The sequence below is a fragment of the Dermochelys coriacea genome, chromosome 1 (genome assembly GCF_009764565.3).
Source record: "Dermochelys coriacea isolate rDerCor1 chromosome 1, rDerCor1.pri.v4, whole genome shotgun sequence".
Classification (NCBI taxonomy): domain Eukaryota; kingdom Metazoa; phylum Chordata; order Testudines; family Dermochelyidae; genus Dermochelys; species Dermochelys coriacea.
Window position 1 is genome coordinate 351011612 of NC_050068.2, and position 13634 is coordinate 351025245.

The following is a 13634-nucleotide window of genomic DNA, read 5'->3' on the forward strand; positions in this document are numbered from 1 at the left end:
AAGACCATACCCATGGTTTATTACTGCACAGGCTGTGCCAATGGAAAGAGACAGAGCAAAGGGAGAAGAAGAGGGGCCCACCCCACATGAGGAGGCACTGGGCCCACAGAAAGACAGCTGAGGCAGCAAAAGGGACAGGCTGTACAGGGCGTGCTGCCAGAGCTCAGTATATACACAGGGAATAGGCAGGGCGCTAGGAACGCAGCAGCCCCGTGGGTGCCATGCACCCCAGAAACCCACGGGCGTTGTCAGTTTGACACAGAGGGGGCCATGTAGGTGTGGAATCGCTCATGCGCTCGCTCTTGGGTCAGGAGTCGCAGCCTCATGGTGTCCACCGCCTCCTCCAGGCCCGGCTGCTGGCTGATTTCCAGCGTGTAGTCATTGGCCTGTAGGGGGGCAACAGCAGGGTTAGGGGACCGACTAGGACTGGGGGCAGGGGGCTGTTGCTGGGGCACACCCCAATGAGGGGGCACAGGTCAGGGCCTGTAGAGGGGCACATGGGAGCAGCAATGCAGCTGCATGCAGAGGCCCTGGAGAGTTGCGCTGAGAGCCAAGGGTAGAGGGCAGCAGCCTGCGTGGGAATTCCAACTCCCTCGCGGGGGGGAGGCCGGCCACCCGCACGCCCCACAGCAGGGTGGAGGGGCCGATTGCTGTCCATGGGGAGCAGGGCACCCCGCCTGAGCCCAGACACTCACCAGCTGTAGCGAGGCCAGCATGGAGCGACACACCTCGAAGGCCGGCTTCCCCGCCACCAGGCTGGCAAAAGAGTGCCACTCGCCCAGCCTCCCACAGCTCGCCGCCAGCTGGTCCCCGTAGCTGTGGATGTCGAAGGCGGCTCGCTCCTCCTGCATGGGAAAGGGGGAGTTAGACACTGTGCCCAGCACTGAGGGGCCAGGCCAAGCCCCACTCACCCACGGCCACTAGCAAAAGCTGGCCAACTCCTGGGGGAGCGGGAGGATGACCCAGGCAGCCCTCTGCCCTAAACCACATTACAACTGTCTGTCCAGGGCTGAGAGGCACCAGCAGAGCTGTGGTGGGAGCCAAGGGCGGGACAGCCAGGGGGCTGCAGATTGGGTTTGAGGGGCACTGGCAGAGCTATGGGGAAAGCCCAGGCTGTGGGTTAGGATTGGGGGCCACCGGCAGATGTCAGAGGTGCCCTCAAACTGGCAGAGGGGATAGCAACAGTGCTGGAAGCCCCCTAAGGCCTGGGCTCTTGCTCTAGGTTATGCCACTGTTCATTCCCTAGGCAGCAGCTAATCAGAGACACGCTCAGCCTATAGTGCAGTGGGGTGGCAGCGCCGTTAAGTCAACAGGGTGAGAGGAGACGCCTGCCAGGGACTGAGACCCAGGCCTGGGCTTCCCTGCAGGGAGCCGAATACCAGGCTGAGAGCTCTGGCCAAATCTGCCCAGAGCTGGGGGGGACGGGGACGTGCTCTCAAGCCTCACTTCAGCAACACCCTGCATGCCCCACTGCCAGGGGCCCAGCCACCCTCGCTCCTAGCCCTCTGCTGTGCACTCCATCCACCCCTGGGGCTCATCCCTGCAGAGAGCCCAGCCTGTGCTCCACCCGGAGCAGCTCCCCCACAGCCGGGGACATGCTCCGGCCTCACCTGCTCCTGCAGCTTGGGTTCCATCTTGTCCTCCCAGTCGCGGATGCGCTGGGACAGCACCGTCTCGCGGGCATACTTCTGGGAGTTGGCAATGAACAGCTCCTGGGGACAGAGAGATGCGGGATCAGGGAAAAGTAGGAGGGGGACAGATTCCAGCCCCCACCCCAGCTCTGCCTCACTCCCAGCTCCCCACTGGCTCAAGGGAACATTGACACGAAGACGTGGGCAGGGGTCACTTGTGCCAGTATTTCCAGACGTGGCTGCTCCCCACACCTAAGGCAGTGCTGGCAGAGGCGCTGCCCCCTCGGCTGCAATGGGAGTGGTGGTGCTCACCCCTCAGCGCTGAGGGCTCACCCAAGGAGCAGCTGGGCAGCTCCCCATCTCTGCTGGAGAGCTCAGGCCTGGCCCTCTAACTGCATGGGGATGGGGGATAGAAATGGGGGATGAGACAGCTAAGAGGCTGAGAGAATCCAATGCTGTCTCTGGCCCAGCTGGGTCGAGGCTTTCCGACCTGCCAACAAGCCCAGCCTGCCCCCCACCATCCCTCTTGTTCCTGGGCTGGGAGGGAATGAACATTTACAGGCATCTCTGGAAAGCCACAGCCCTTAGTTGCAGCATCAGGAAGGGCACAGCTGCCTAGGCAGCAAGAAGGGTCAATGGGCAGGTGACGCTGCAGGGCCAGGATGAGGCAGAGAGGCCCTGCACTCTGCCCCAACCGCCCCCAGGGGATGGGTACGTACCACGTTTCTCCTCACCAGCTCCTCATAGCTCAGGGAGTCAGGGATCACGCAGGGGCCTGAAAGCAAAGGGGAAGCTGTAGTTGAGAGCAGCACAAGCCGTCACGGGCGCCCTGCCAACCCACTGACAGGGACGTCGCTTCCCCAGCGCCATGGGGCTCGCTGTCCCTGGGAAGCACATGGAGCTTGCTACTTGAGCAGCTGGGTACGTGCAAGTGTGCACACGCACGTGTTCAGGGGTGCGGAGACGCACCACTCTCCTAACATAGGCAGGTTTTGATGAACCCACAGGCCAGATGGGGCCCGGTGCAGCCAACCACATCTCTGGGGCCCTACCAAATTCACGGCCATGAAATCAGACCTCCCCCACGAAATCTAGCTTTGGAGGGGCAGGGCTGGGGGCACCCCCACCCGGGGGCTTCTACCTTTCATTGGGCTCCAGCTGCTGGTCCGCCAGGCTGGGGAGGAATGGGACCCCCCCCTCCACAGCCACTCTGGGGGAGGGCGGGGCCGGGGGCGTTGGGAGAGATCAGACCCATCTCTGAAGGCAGCGCAGAAGTGAGGGTGGTAATCCCATGACCCCCTTACTACGGTTTTGCAACACCCCTCCCCCAAGATCCCTTTTTGGGTTGGGATCCCCCCCCCCAGTTACAACACTCTGAAGTTTCAGATGTAAACATCTGAAAATGTGAAATTGACCAATTTTTAAACCCTCTGACCATGAAATTGATTAAAATGGACTGTGAATTTGGTAGGGCTCTAGGCATCTCTAACTTAACAGCAACCCACGGAGCCTACAGGTCCCAGCATGCAGTACTCCATTGTAAGACGGAGCAATGTGTGCTGGAACACGTAGTCCACAGGTGCCCAGCTATGGTAATGCCCGCTCTGTGTTATGCATCCTTGCTGTAGCTCCAGGCTCAGGCACATTGCCAGCAAAAGCCCCTTGGGGTAAATGAGGCTGCACCAATCTGGGACTACGTTACCCAGGTCGCCCTCGGCCAGCTGCTCCGGGGCCTCTGGGTGGATGTCCTCTTGCTCCAGAAAGTCATCTGCAGAAGGAGAGAGGACTCTGGTCAAGGGTTCATGAGAAAGTTCCTGCCCGGACATCGAGCCCTGTTTAGCTCCCACGCGCTGAGCGCGGAACCACCGAGCCAAGGGAAGCAGGGATGGTGGGGAATCCCTGCAGCCTGCTCTGTCCTTGACCCACCCAAGAGAGGACAGAGCCGTCACACAGCAGCTGCCCTGGGCCAGGAAATCCTGCGCTGGCTTCCAAGGGGCAGAGCGGGGCACAGAGCCTGCCTGTCTAGCTCAGGTATGGCCCAGGTCAGAGCAGACACTGTCCGGCAGCTGCAACAGCCCCAGCACGAATTCTCACTCCAGTTTCTAGCGGAGCTGGGCCCAACGTAACAAATGCCACCCCTCTGATGGGCACTAACTGGCTCACACTCTGGGGCAGGAGTGAGGCACAGTGGCCAGGATCCCGAGTCCAGGGTGGCAGTGATGGTGCACAGATTGCCCCAGGCTCCGAGGCTTTTGGGAGTACCTGCCCCCCCGTCGTGGTCCAGGTAGTCGTCCATTTGCTCCTCGTCCGCGGCATTCAGCTCTTCCTCGGCCTCCTCCCACAGCTCCTCCTCCTGCAGATGCTTCCCCAGCAGCAGGCCCTGGGAGAGGTAACAGGCCCAGCTGTCACCACTGGTCTCAATGTGAGTGCCTGCCTGTCACCAGCCAGCGGCCGTCCTCAGGATTTACTTCGTCATGACACCCACGGCCCCTGAGCAGTACATGCAGGGTGGGGCTGCCCACATGGTCCCTGCCCTGTGGGGGGCACGCCAAGGAAAGGTGCCCTAGCCACTGGCCAATTTCTGTGGCTGCCCAAGTGCCACCCAGCTCCATAGCAGCATGGGTGCTCACAGGAACCTGCCCCTTTCTGCAGGCAGACCAAGGGCACCTCCACATTCACACTCGTGCCCCAGCGTAGCTGCTGCCTCACCATTCTCCTCTGCAGCTTCCTCTGCACGGCCATCCGCTCCTTCAGCTGCTTCCAGTACAGAACCTCCAGATCTGCCAAGACACAGTGGGAGCATGGGAACTGCCCCGCCAGGCAGAGACGGACGGAGCCAGGCGGCGTGGTTTGGACGCCCAGCACGGCTCCTGCCCGCGGGTTCTAGGCACAGTCCTAGCTTGGCTGCAGTCACAAACTGGCTGAGTTCCACCCTCACCCTCCAGGGAAGAAAGAGCTCCAGGATAGGCACATACAGCCAAAGCCCTGGAGCGGGATCTGCTGCCAACCAACTGGGCATGCAGTTCCCATCCCCCTTCAGTGAGACAGCTGGCTGGACATCCTGCCCCAACCAGTTTGGCCCAGCGCTCCCTGGGGTGGGGACATGCGTGTCCAGGTGGGGAGAGGGCTCAAGGCACATTCTCTCCTCGACCCTCCACCTCACCACCTGGATCTCCCGCCCCATGGGAGCTTAGGGCTGGTATATGCTAGAAAAGCACGTCGACCGAGCTGCATCACTTGGGGGGGTGAAAATCCACATGCCGAAGTGATGCAGTGACGCCGATCTAAGTGCCTGTGTAGGCGGGTTTGTCTGCTGACCTAGCTCCCACTTTCAAGGATACAGATTGGCCTGCCAATGGGAGAACCCCTCCCATCGGCATTGCTAGTATCTACACTGCAGTGTGCTGCTGGAGCGTTTCCAGTGTAGACAAGCCGGGAGGAACGCTCTGGAGCTGGGACAGCGCTGACGCACTCATTGGTTTCGCTCTGCAAGGCTCCGTGAAAAGCAGGCTCCATAGGTGTTTGGGTGTGGGAGGGGAGGGGTGTTTAGCGCAAGCAGAGTGGGCAGTGAAGGGAGGTTGCCTCACACGCACATCACCAGCCATGTCCCGCTCACCAGCAAACGTGGGCCCTTTCCTCTTGGTTCTTCTGCTGTCAGCTCTGTCGTTCTCTGGGGAGAGACCAGAAATGGGTGACACTAGACAGCCGGGTTCTGCGGGGATAGCCCTGTCAGTCAGACACCAGCCAGCAAATTACTGGGGGCAGGAGTGGGATTAAGGACAGATGCGTGGCTGACCCAGTGCTTCAGGCACCAGCCGAGGATTGAGGTGACCTGGGTTCAAGTCCCTGCTCTTCCAAACTCCCTGTCTCTCCTGGGGTGAGTCACATCGTCTCAGTCCCCAGGTGACCAGAAGGGAGGATACCCTGCCAGGCCTCTCGGGGGGTGCGGAGGAGCGATATATTACAGGTGGCAAGCCTCCAATACTACAGCAATAGGACTCGGATAAGATGGACAAACAAAGATGATGATGCTACCTCCTCTCCAAGAGCCCTGTGGCCATGCAAAGCTCCTTTACCAGCCCTGGTACCGCACGACGGTTACAGGGTTACCAGAACCTCTCTGGAGAGGCAGAGCAGCCTAAGGAGACCTGCACCACGGGGGAAGAAGCGGCAAGAGGACCTGATAGAGGGATGCAAACAAGTGGGTTAGGGACAGTCCCATCAGACACAGCTCTCTGCGCTCTCATGATACCCGAGCAAAGGGCAGCCACTGATGAGAGGAAACGCCACGTGCTGCGCTCAGTCCTCTCGTAGCAGTGACCTTACTGAGCTCAGAAAGGACCAGACATGTATCATGTACATGTACAGATATATATATCTGTATACCCACGATTCTATAGGCAGGGAACAATGTATAAGGAATAGAAACCAGAGTAATTGAGAGGTGTTGGGAAGAACCTTCCCCTACAGGCAGGGCCCATGAGCTATGCACCTCTGGCAGCGGAACAGGGCTCCAGAGAATGAATTTTCATTTTTAGGAAGCTTGTGGGCCCTCAGCTTTGTAGAGAAAACCTTGACAATGTGACCCACGCGTAACTGATGCAGCTATATCTGCCTGAGTCTGCAGACAGTCTGAACCAATAGCTCTGCACCATTCTTTCCAGTTAGACTGACTCTGAATTGTGATGATGACGACACTTTAAATGTCAGCACTATTAATTGTTTCACTGCCGATCATTTCGGCAAGAACGCCCAACTAGTATGGCCTATCCCATGATTTCAAACCCCCTCCTCAGGCTGGCAAGCCCCCACCTTCTCCCCTGACAATCTCCACAGTGCAGTTCTACACTGGGCAATGCAAGAGTCTCTGGTGTGTGTGGACCTGAGGTGGGGGGACGGCCTGAACTAAATGGAATTTGATATCACAATAGGCTGATGTGGCCACTCTGCCTTTCAACGTCCATTGCCCAGATGGGGAATTCCAGTCTGCTGCACCGGGCATGGCAGAATCCAGGGCACATGGCAGAATTTAGGACCAACTTGCTGCGGAGCACATGGAGCCCCGCTGTGAGCAGCATATTCTGTTCTGGGGTTTCCAGTCCCTTCCTGATGCAGCTGGTGCTGGTCACTGGGCTGGATGGAGCCCGGGGCCAGTTCTGTGATCCACACCAAACGGCAGGCAGGTGACAGGCTGAAAACAAGGGCCGTTGAACGGGTGGGGCTGTGGTCCCATGTACCACCGGCAGGACAAGGGGAGTCCCCAGGACGGAGTCCAGCCACCAGCCGCCAGGGGGCCAGGATGCCGAGTCTGTGGGCGTCGGGAGGCCACATCTCTTGGCAGAGAAGGGCCCTGCCAGGGAGCAGGCTGCAGGGTAGGGGAGCAGAGCTGGAGCAAAGATACTCACGGGTTGCAGAAAACCACTTCATGAAGTCCTGCAGCTTCCTGGGTGCCCTCCTCTTCCGCTTGCTGCCGGGCACATCGTCCAGGTCACTCGGCACCGTGAAGGGCCTGCCTGGAGCCGGGTGCAGAGAAGGGAATGAGCTGCAGTCACAGTGGATGGGGAAAGGAAGGAAGCAGCAGCCACCAGTACCGGTTCCAGGGAGACCCCAGGGCGACTGGGTAGGTGTTAGGAGCCACTGACGCCCAGCCATACGGTCACGTGCCTCGGGACTCAGGACAAGGCCTGTGAGCGTAGTCCCTGCCAGATCTGCCTTTCAGTTCAGAGGCACCTCCGAACTCGCTGCGGCTCTGTTGCACTGGAAGATGCATTGCGGGGGCCTGAACGCCACCCTCTTCCCAGCACAGAGCAATCTTGCAAGAACCTTGGGAGGCAGGTTTGGGGCTGCTCAGGAAGGAGGAAGTCCCCTTTGCTTCCCAGCGTCAGGGTGTCAAAGTGCAGCCCATGATATTCGACAGCCTGGAGTGCAGCTGCTCCCGCTGTCAGTGCAGGGGCCTTTCCCAGAGAGACCCCCGGGCCCAGCAGGCAATGCAGGCTGGGTGCTCCGGTCTAGGCAGGCAGGGACACGTACTCGCTCCTTGTCACACGGCTCAGCTCAGGACGGGGGCAGCCACATCCACTCCACTAGCCACCCCCATCTAGGGGGAACGGTAGTTTGCTCCATGGACAGCAGGAGGCGCTAATATGGGGGCTTCCCTGCTCATAGCACATGCGGCTCTTCCAGTGGTTCCTGCTTCCTGGAGCTAAACACCCAGGCTAGGATATCATCCCAGGCCCTGCTATGGTCAAGCAGCTGCTAAACCCCGGAGAGCATCCAGGCCAAGTCACCAGTCAGCTGGCCCCTCGTTACCTTTCTTAAAGGGCTTGTCCTCAGAGTCATCAAAGGGGTCAAGGCTTCGCCACAGATCCAGCATCTCCTAACACAGAACATGAGTGAATGGTGAAGGGGACAGCTTGATGGCCAGGCTGTCAGTTCTCACTCAACTCCCCGCTGCAGTCACCCGCCCTGAGCAGACAGGGAGCACCCGTTGTCACCAAAGCACGGCTTAGGCAGTCAGTTCAGGACCCACAGCAATTAGCTCTAGGGCCTGTGCCCGTTGGCAGCTGCTCCCTGGCATACACAGTGCAGTGGGGAAGCTCTCAGATCACCAGCCTCCCCCGAGTTACTATTTGGGAACTGCTCTCGTTCCCAAAGGGACTCTGCCACCCCTCTGAATGGGTCCCTACAGACCTCTCTCACCTTTACGTGGGTGCTGGGCACCACAGCAGGGGCCCTTTCCCGCAGCATGTACCCCTTGCCCTCGGGTGCACTCTAGCGGGCAGAGAACAAGGCAGTTAGTTTCCTGAAGCATCGTACAGAGGCAAGAGTGATCAGCTGGGCCTGTGGAGACCCCAGGCTGCTGGACAGTTGTGAGTGCGGCAGTCCCACCTCCCCATCCCCCCCCATGACGACGGCCCTACTCCTACCTTCTGCAGCTGAATGTGCTCGACAGCAGCAGGACTGATCTCCACGCCCCCTTCTGGGGCATCAGGCAAGAAATCACCTCCTCCTCCTGCATCGTCATCGTCACCACCACCCTCTGGTGCCACAGCGCCTACCAGAGAGGGGCACAGTCAGTCCCTGAAGAGATGGGTCCCTTTCCATCCATGGGGCCACAACCAGCCTAGGAAGCCATCCATCCTCCGCCCTCCTGAGAGGGAACCTCTCCTTCAATTCTGAAATCCCGGATCTCACACAGCAAACCAGCAGCATATCTCACCTTCATTTTCAGAGAAGTTCAAGACTGGGACAGGAGTCTCACAGGCACTGACCTCCATGGACGCGTTTCCAGACCCCAGGGCGGCAGTCTGCCCTCCTGCAAGGGATGAGGCAGAATCAGGGGAGGGGGAGATTTGTTAATGATGTCCCCCAAGCATTACCCTGCTGGGGTCTCAACCCTTGGCTCCCCGAGGACCCCCCTTGAATAGCTGCTGGTTGGGTGACCAAGGCTCACTCCAACCTGCCATAAACGAGGCTGGCTTGTATAGCCAGCTTCCCCCATACCCTTCAGGTCGGCCTCTCCAATGGAGGGGAAGCACCTAGCACATGGCTACAGTCACAACACAGGAGAACCCAGGAGCCCCCCGGAAGGCATCGCTGCCTATGGGGCGAGCTGCCTCAGCCAATCCCCTCGTCTCTCCCACCCAGGCCCTGCTGCAGCAAGCCTCCGTCATTGTCCCCACAGCATCCTCGCTGGAGCAGGCCCAGCCAACGGAGAGTGCTCCAGGCCCTGCTCAGGAGTCATGCAGCAGCTAAGCAACCTACCTGGCCCGTCCCAGGGAACAAAAGGGGACAGGGATGCTGAAAGGGCAGGAATGAAGAGCCTCTCCACAGATGTAAGGGGGAGCAGCGAACAGGACAGGGACTCTGCGGCTCCCACATCCCCTCCCAGGAGGTCTTTGGAGTGGCTATGGGAAGGTAAGGGGAGATCCCCAGCCCAGTCCTGCACCTGTAGCACTGCCAAGGTCCCTGGCCTGGTGTCTTGTTTGGAAGCACAGCATGGGTGAGAGGCCCGCCAGCTCCAGCATGAAAGCTCCATTGGTGTGAGGGGTGCATGTGTTCATGCGGAAATCCTTCCGGCTGGCCAGGATCTCCCCCTTCCGGCTGAGGAGAAAGAGCAGCATTAGAACGGCTCTGACCCAGCACCATCGCTGGTTTCCAGAATGCAGCCAGAGCGTGGGTTTGTAAAAGGTTACATGGGGTGCTAGGAAGAAGGGAGACAGACCCAGACCTGGGAGAGACCCACTGGGTCCCAGTGAGCCCAGTCACATCCCCAAGCCAGCAATGAATGGGACTTCTGTTGGCTCAGATCCTGGTGATGGGGGCTACATAAGGGAGACCAAGATCTCCTTGTCTCCAGGCTGGCCATGCCCTTCTAAGCAACACAGACTGGTGTCACATCCCCCTGTTGTTTAGCCAGACAGGACAGGTTTAGCTCTGTTCATCTCTTCCTAAATCTCAACCTCTGCACCCCAAATGTTTTGTTGCTCTCTGAACTTCCCCCACCCCTGGACAGACCCCCTCTTTCCAATTCAATAGGGCCAGAGCTGAGTGCAGAATCCCAGCTAGGATCTCCCCGGAGCCAAGCAAAGGGGGGCTATCCCCTCCCTGCTCCAGGACACAAGGCCTCTCTCAGCCCAGGCTCATGGTGGCCCATCTCACATGGCAATCTCACATCGGATTGGCTTCTCACTCTCCCGCCTCCATCCCTGGCTGCTCCCCAGGCTTGTGCCTCCATGATTGTTCTTCCCCCAAGTTGCGTTTCCCATGAGGAATCTCCTGTGATGTCCTGCCCACATCTCTGAACTCACTGGAGCCCTGTGGATTCTTTCCCTCCCGCTGCTGTTCTCCCTCCTCTAGCTCATTAATGAAGATGTTGAGTAGGGCCAGACCCTAACACCAATGGTGAGAAAATCCAAGAGAGACAGACAGCAGATGGCAGGAGAAGAGTGACTGAAAGTCATTACAAGGGAAGCCTTTACCTGAACAGGGGGTTGTCCTTCTTTTCTGCCTCTTCTGGGGGTACCAGGGCCATCGGAGTCAAGGGGATAATGTTCACAGTCTGCAAATATAGGACAGCATGATCCTAGCTGCCCACCGCAGGAAGAAAGGGGCCCAGCTGCACTCCACAGACAGGGCCCTTGCAGCTGGTAAGAAGCGTTCACACATACAGAGAGCTTTTTCATCTGCTTCTCAGGGCTATCAGAGCAGGCTGGGCGCTGGGCAATGCCATCCTGCCAGGGTACAAACACCAGCTCTCACCAGCCAGATGACAGTCATTGGTACCTACGGCGTGTCACCATTTGCTGCTGAGGAGGGTTCTGTCTGCAGGAATGGCTGGAAATACTCCTTGCTGGCAGAGGTCTCCCCTAACGGCACTGCTCAGTTAGACAGGGTGTTGGGGTGGGCAAGCTGGCACATAGGACATGGCAAACTCTAGTCTTGGAAGCCCCCGATCAGGAGGCAGAAGGGACATGAGGGGCAGGGAGGGCATGAAGGACAGAGACCGCGTCACTTACATTAGGCTGGTGATCTTTCCTCATGTCCACGCTCACAACGTTGGTGTCCTTAATGTCATCCAATGAGAGGAACTGCAGGGACAGAGCAGTAACGTGGAGCACTTTGCACAGAGAACTGAGTCTCTTTGACATGCCATACAGACACACACTGCTGATCCCCCAGCAACCCGAAGGCAGGTCGGGATCTCTGGGCCACGAGGGAGGGAAGTGACATGCCCAAGGTCATGGACTGACTCCTGATTTCTTGCCCTGGGCTTAGTCCACCCTGACCCAAACAAGAACAGGTCTGCAGATCCGCATCTGAACCCGGGACCGAGGAAAGGAGGCAGAGAGCCAGTGGGAGCTCTCCAACCGGTGCACAGGGGCCATGGGCTCCCAGATATTTGGTGGCAAACTCCTTCCAAAGCAAGCTGGCCTCTTAGCAGAAATGCCTTAGAACATGATGGCCAGTGAGTTTGGGGATAGCAGCAGAATTCACCGATACAATGTTGTCTGTATAGAGGCAGTGTGACACACACACAGTGCACTGAGCCTGGGAGCCTCAACAGGGGCCTTGGAGCTGGGAACCTTTTATCTCCACAGACACCACAAGCCGCGCTGCTGGTTAGCCATTACAGCTATATTGTGCATCTGCTAAAGGCTCTCCCAGCCCTCAGTGTGGCCCGGCAAGCATTCACACACCCTTCAGCTGACAGCCCTCTGTCCCAAGAGACGGAGAGAGCCACGGAGGTCCAGCGTTTAGTCTCTGGGGTGGAGCTGGAGGGCTGCAGAGGCTGAGGGGGTGAAGGGGTGAAATGCTACAAAGCAAAACTTATGGTGGCGTGTAGAGAACAGAAATTGCATGCCCAGCTAGCAGTGTAGACACATCTTAGGCAAGTAGAATACAGTCCCCCACAGGCCTGACCCCTGGGGTATATACATGCCCAAGCAGGGCCTCCCACGTCTACACGGCTACTTTTAGCAGTGCAGTGTCCCACTGCCTCCCCACTGCAGGAGCCTTTCACTCTGGTGTGTAGCTACAGGTGTGTCGTACTCTACAGCTATGTTTGCACTTATGGTGGTGAGTAGAGGCCAAACCCTCAGGCCCAGGGTGTTTGGGGGCAGGGGCGAGTCTAAATACCCCATAGCCAGAGAAGAGCAGTTTGGGAGTGGACTGCTGGCAAGTGATCGTAGCAACTAATCAGGCCGGGCACAATTAGACTTGGCACCTGAGGGTGCCACCTAAGGTCACTCACCACCATTTAACCTACCTAGCACACTCCAGGCAGAGGACAGCCGGACAAACCACCCCTGCTGTCTTACCTCTTCCTCCTCCGTCCTGGGCCCAGCGCTAACGTCAGCGTCGGTGCCATCCTCCCCCACTGAAGTTGGCTGTTTGTCCCGCCTGGGTCAGGGAGGGAAAAAACACAAGAGGGCACTAGAGTTTTTTAAAACCATTGTCAGCTGGGCAGTTCCCAGGGGCAGAGCTCAGGATGTCCGAGTCATTGGTAGGGTGCACCCTGGGGCAACAGTTACTCTGACAAAAGACACAGGGATGTAACATGTCTCCTCCAGCCCAGGAGTGGGCAGCAGATGAAGCTCCCAGGGCCTCTTTTGTCCTTGTGAAGGGCTATCGATGGGCCCAGCATTAAATAGCCCAGGAGAGAGACAGCCACATCGGTAAGTTATTCTTCTGATAGGAGCCAACTAAAGTGCACTTGATTCCTATATGCAGGCCTGGCTCAGAGCTGGAGCCCACCACTCCTGTGCAAGAGGGCAAGTGGCAAAATGGGATTTGGCTGCAGTAGGGAGAGGAGCATAGGCCTGGCCAGCAAATCCCTTGTTTGTTGAGTCAATTCCCTTGCGGTCAGGGAATGGGGAAGGGGAAGTGGAGGCATGTTTCACTTCAAGGCAGCTTGGAGAGAACTGTTTAACACACTCCATTTCTAGCAGCTCCAGCTCCCCAGCAGCACCCTTCCATGTTGGTTCTGTCCCTTCCCGCCTCAGCAAGGCCCTAGCAAGTGCCCCTGGTGCGCCAGGCCTCTGGCTGAGAGAAGCAGAGGAGCCCAAAGTGAATTCCATTTCGGAGGTGGGTTCGTGTGGCTGGAGCCAAGTGCCTGTTCAAAGTCAGAGCCATTAGCAGAGCTTCACCCGGCGGGGGATTTCTGTTTCAGAACGGCTGCTGCCGTCCACCCTGAACAGATCTCTCCTCTCTTAACTGAAGACCTGGACTGAGCATGGGCCAGTTCGAATGGGGATATACGGGGATGGAAAAGTTACTAAAGAGGCGACATACTACATTTGAAAACTGCTATTATGTGGGATCAGTCTGCTAGCGAGGTGCCGAAAACCCCCCACATCCCAGGCCTGTTCGGCCATCCTGCCTAGATCCTCTTTCTATTTAATCCCTCACTCACTGGGCTGCATTGGGTGTTTTGTTACAGTAATTAAGTTGTGCACTGAGGCTGCTTGTAAAGCCTTTTGAGATAAAATGATCACACCAGCT

At 58.1% G+C, this 13634-nt stretch overlaps 1 protein-coding gene across 1 annotated transcript in view; it reads right to left on the reverse strand.

The window, feature by feature from the left end:
• Positions 1-13634, reverse strand: part of NCAPH2 (non-SMC condensin II complex subunit H2) — a 20811-nt gene continuing 7177 nt past the window's right edge. Inside the window, exons 5-21 of the mRNA XM_038391379.2 lie at positions 12452-12533; positions 11150-11221; positions 10613-10692; positions 9580-9734; positions 8851-8946; positions 8558-8685; positions 8331-8402; positions 7941-8007; positions 7037-7144; positions 5248-5301; positions 4341-4411; positions 3894-4011; positions 3334-3399; positions 2351-2406; positions 1611-1712; positions 696-845; positions 1-386 (exon numbers count right to left, since the gene is read on the reverse strand). Of these exons, the coding sequence (XP_038247307.1) occupies positions 249-386; positions 696-845; positions 1611-1712; positions 2351-2406; positions 3334-3399; positions 3894-4011; positions 4341-4411; positions 5248-5301; positions 7037-7144; positions 7941-8007; positions 8331-8402; positions 8558-8685; positions 8851-8946; positions 9580-9734; positions 10613-10692; positions 11150-11221; positions 12452-12533 (1615 nt within the window). The 3' untranslated portion in view covers positions 1-248. The remainder of the gene's footprint in view (positions 387-695; positions 846-1610; positions 1713-2350; positions 2407-3333; positions 3400-3893; positions 4012-4340; positions 4412-5247; positions 5302-7036; positions 7145-7940; positions 8008-8330; positions 8403-8557; positions 8686-8850; positions 8947-9579; positions 9735-10612; positions 10693-11149; positions 11222-12451; positions 12534-13634) is intronic.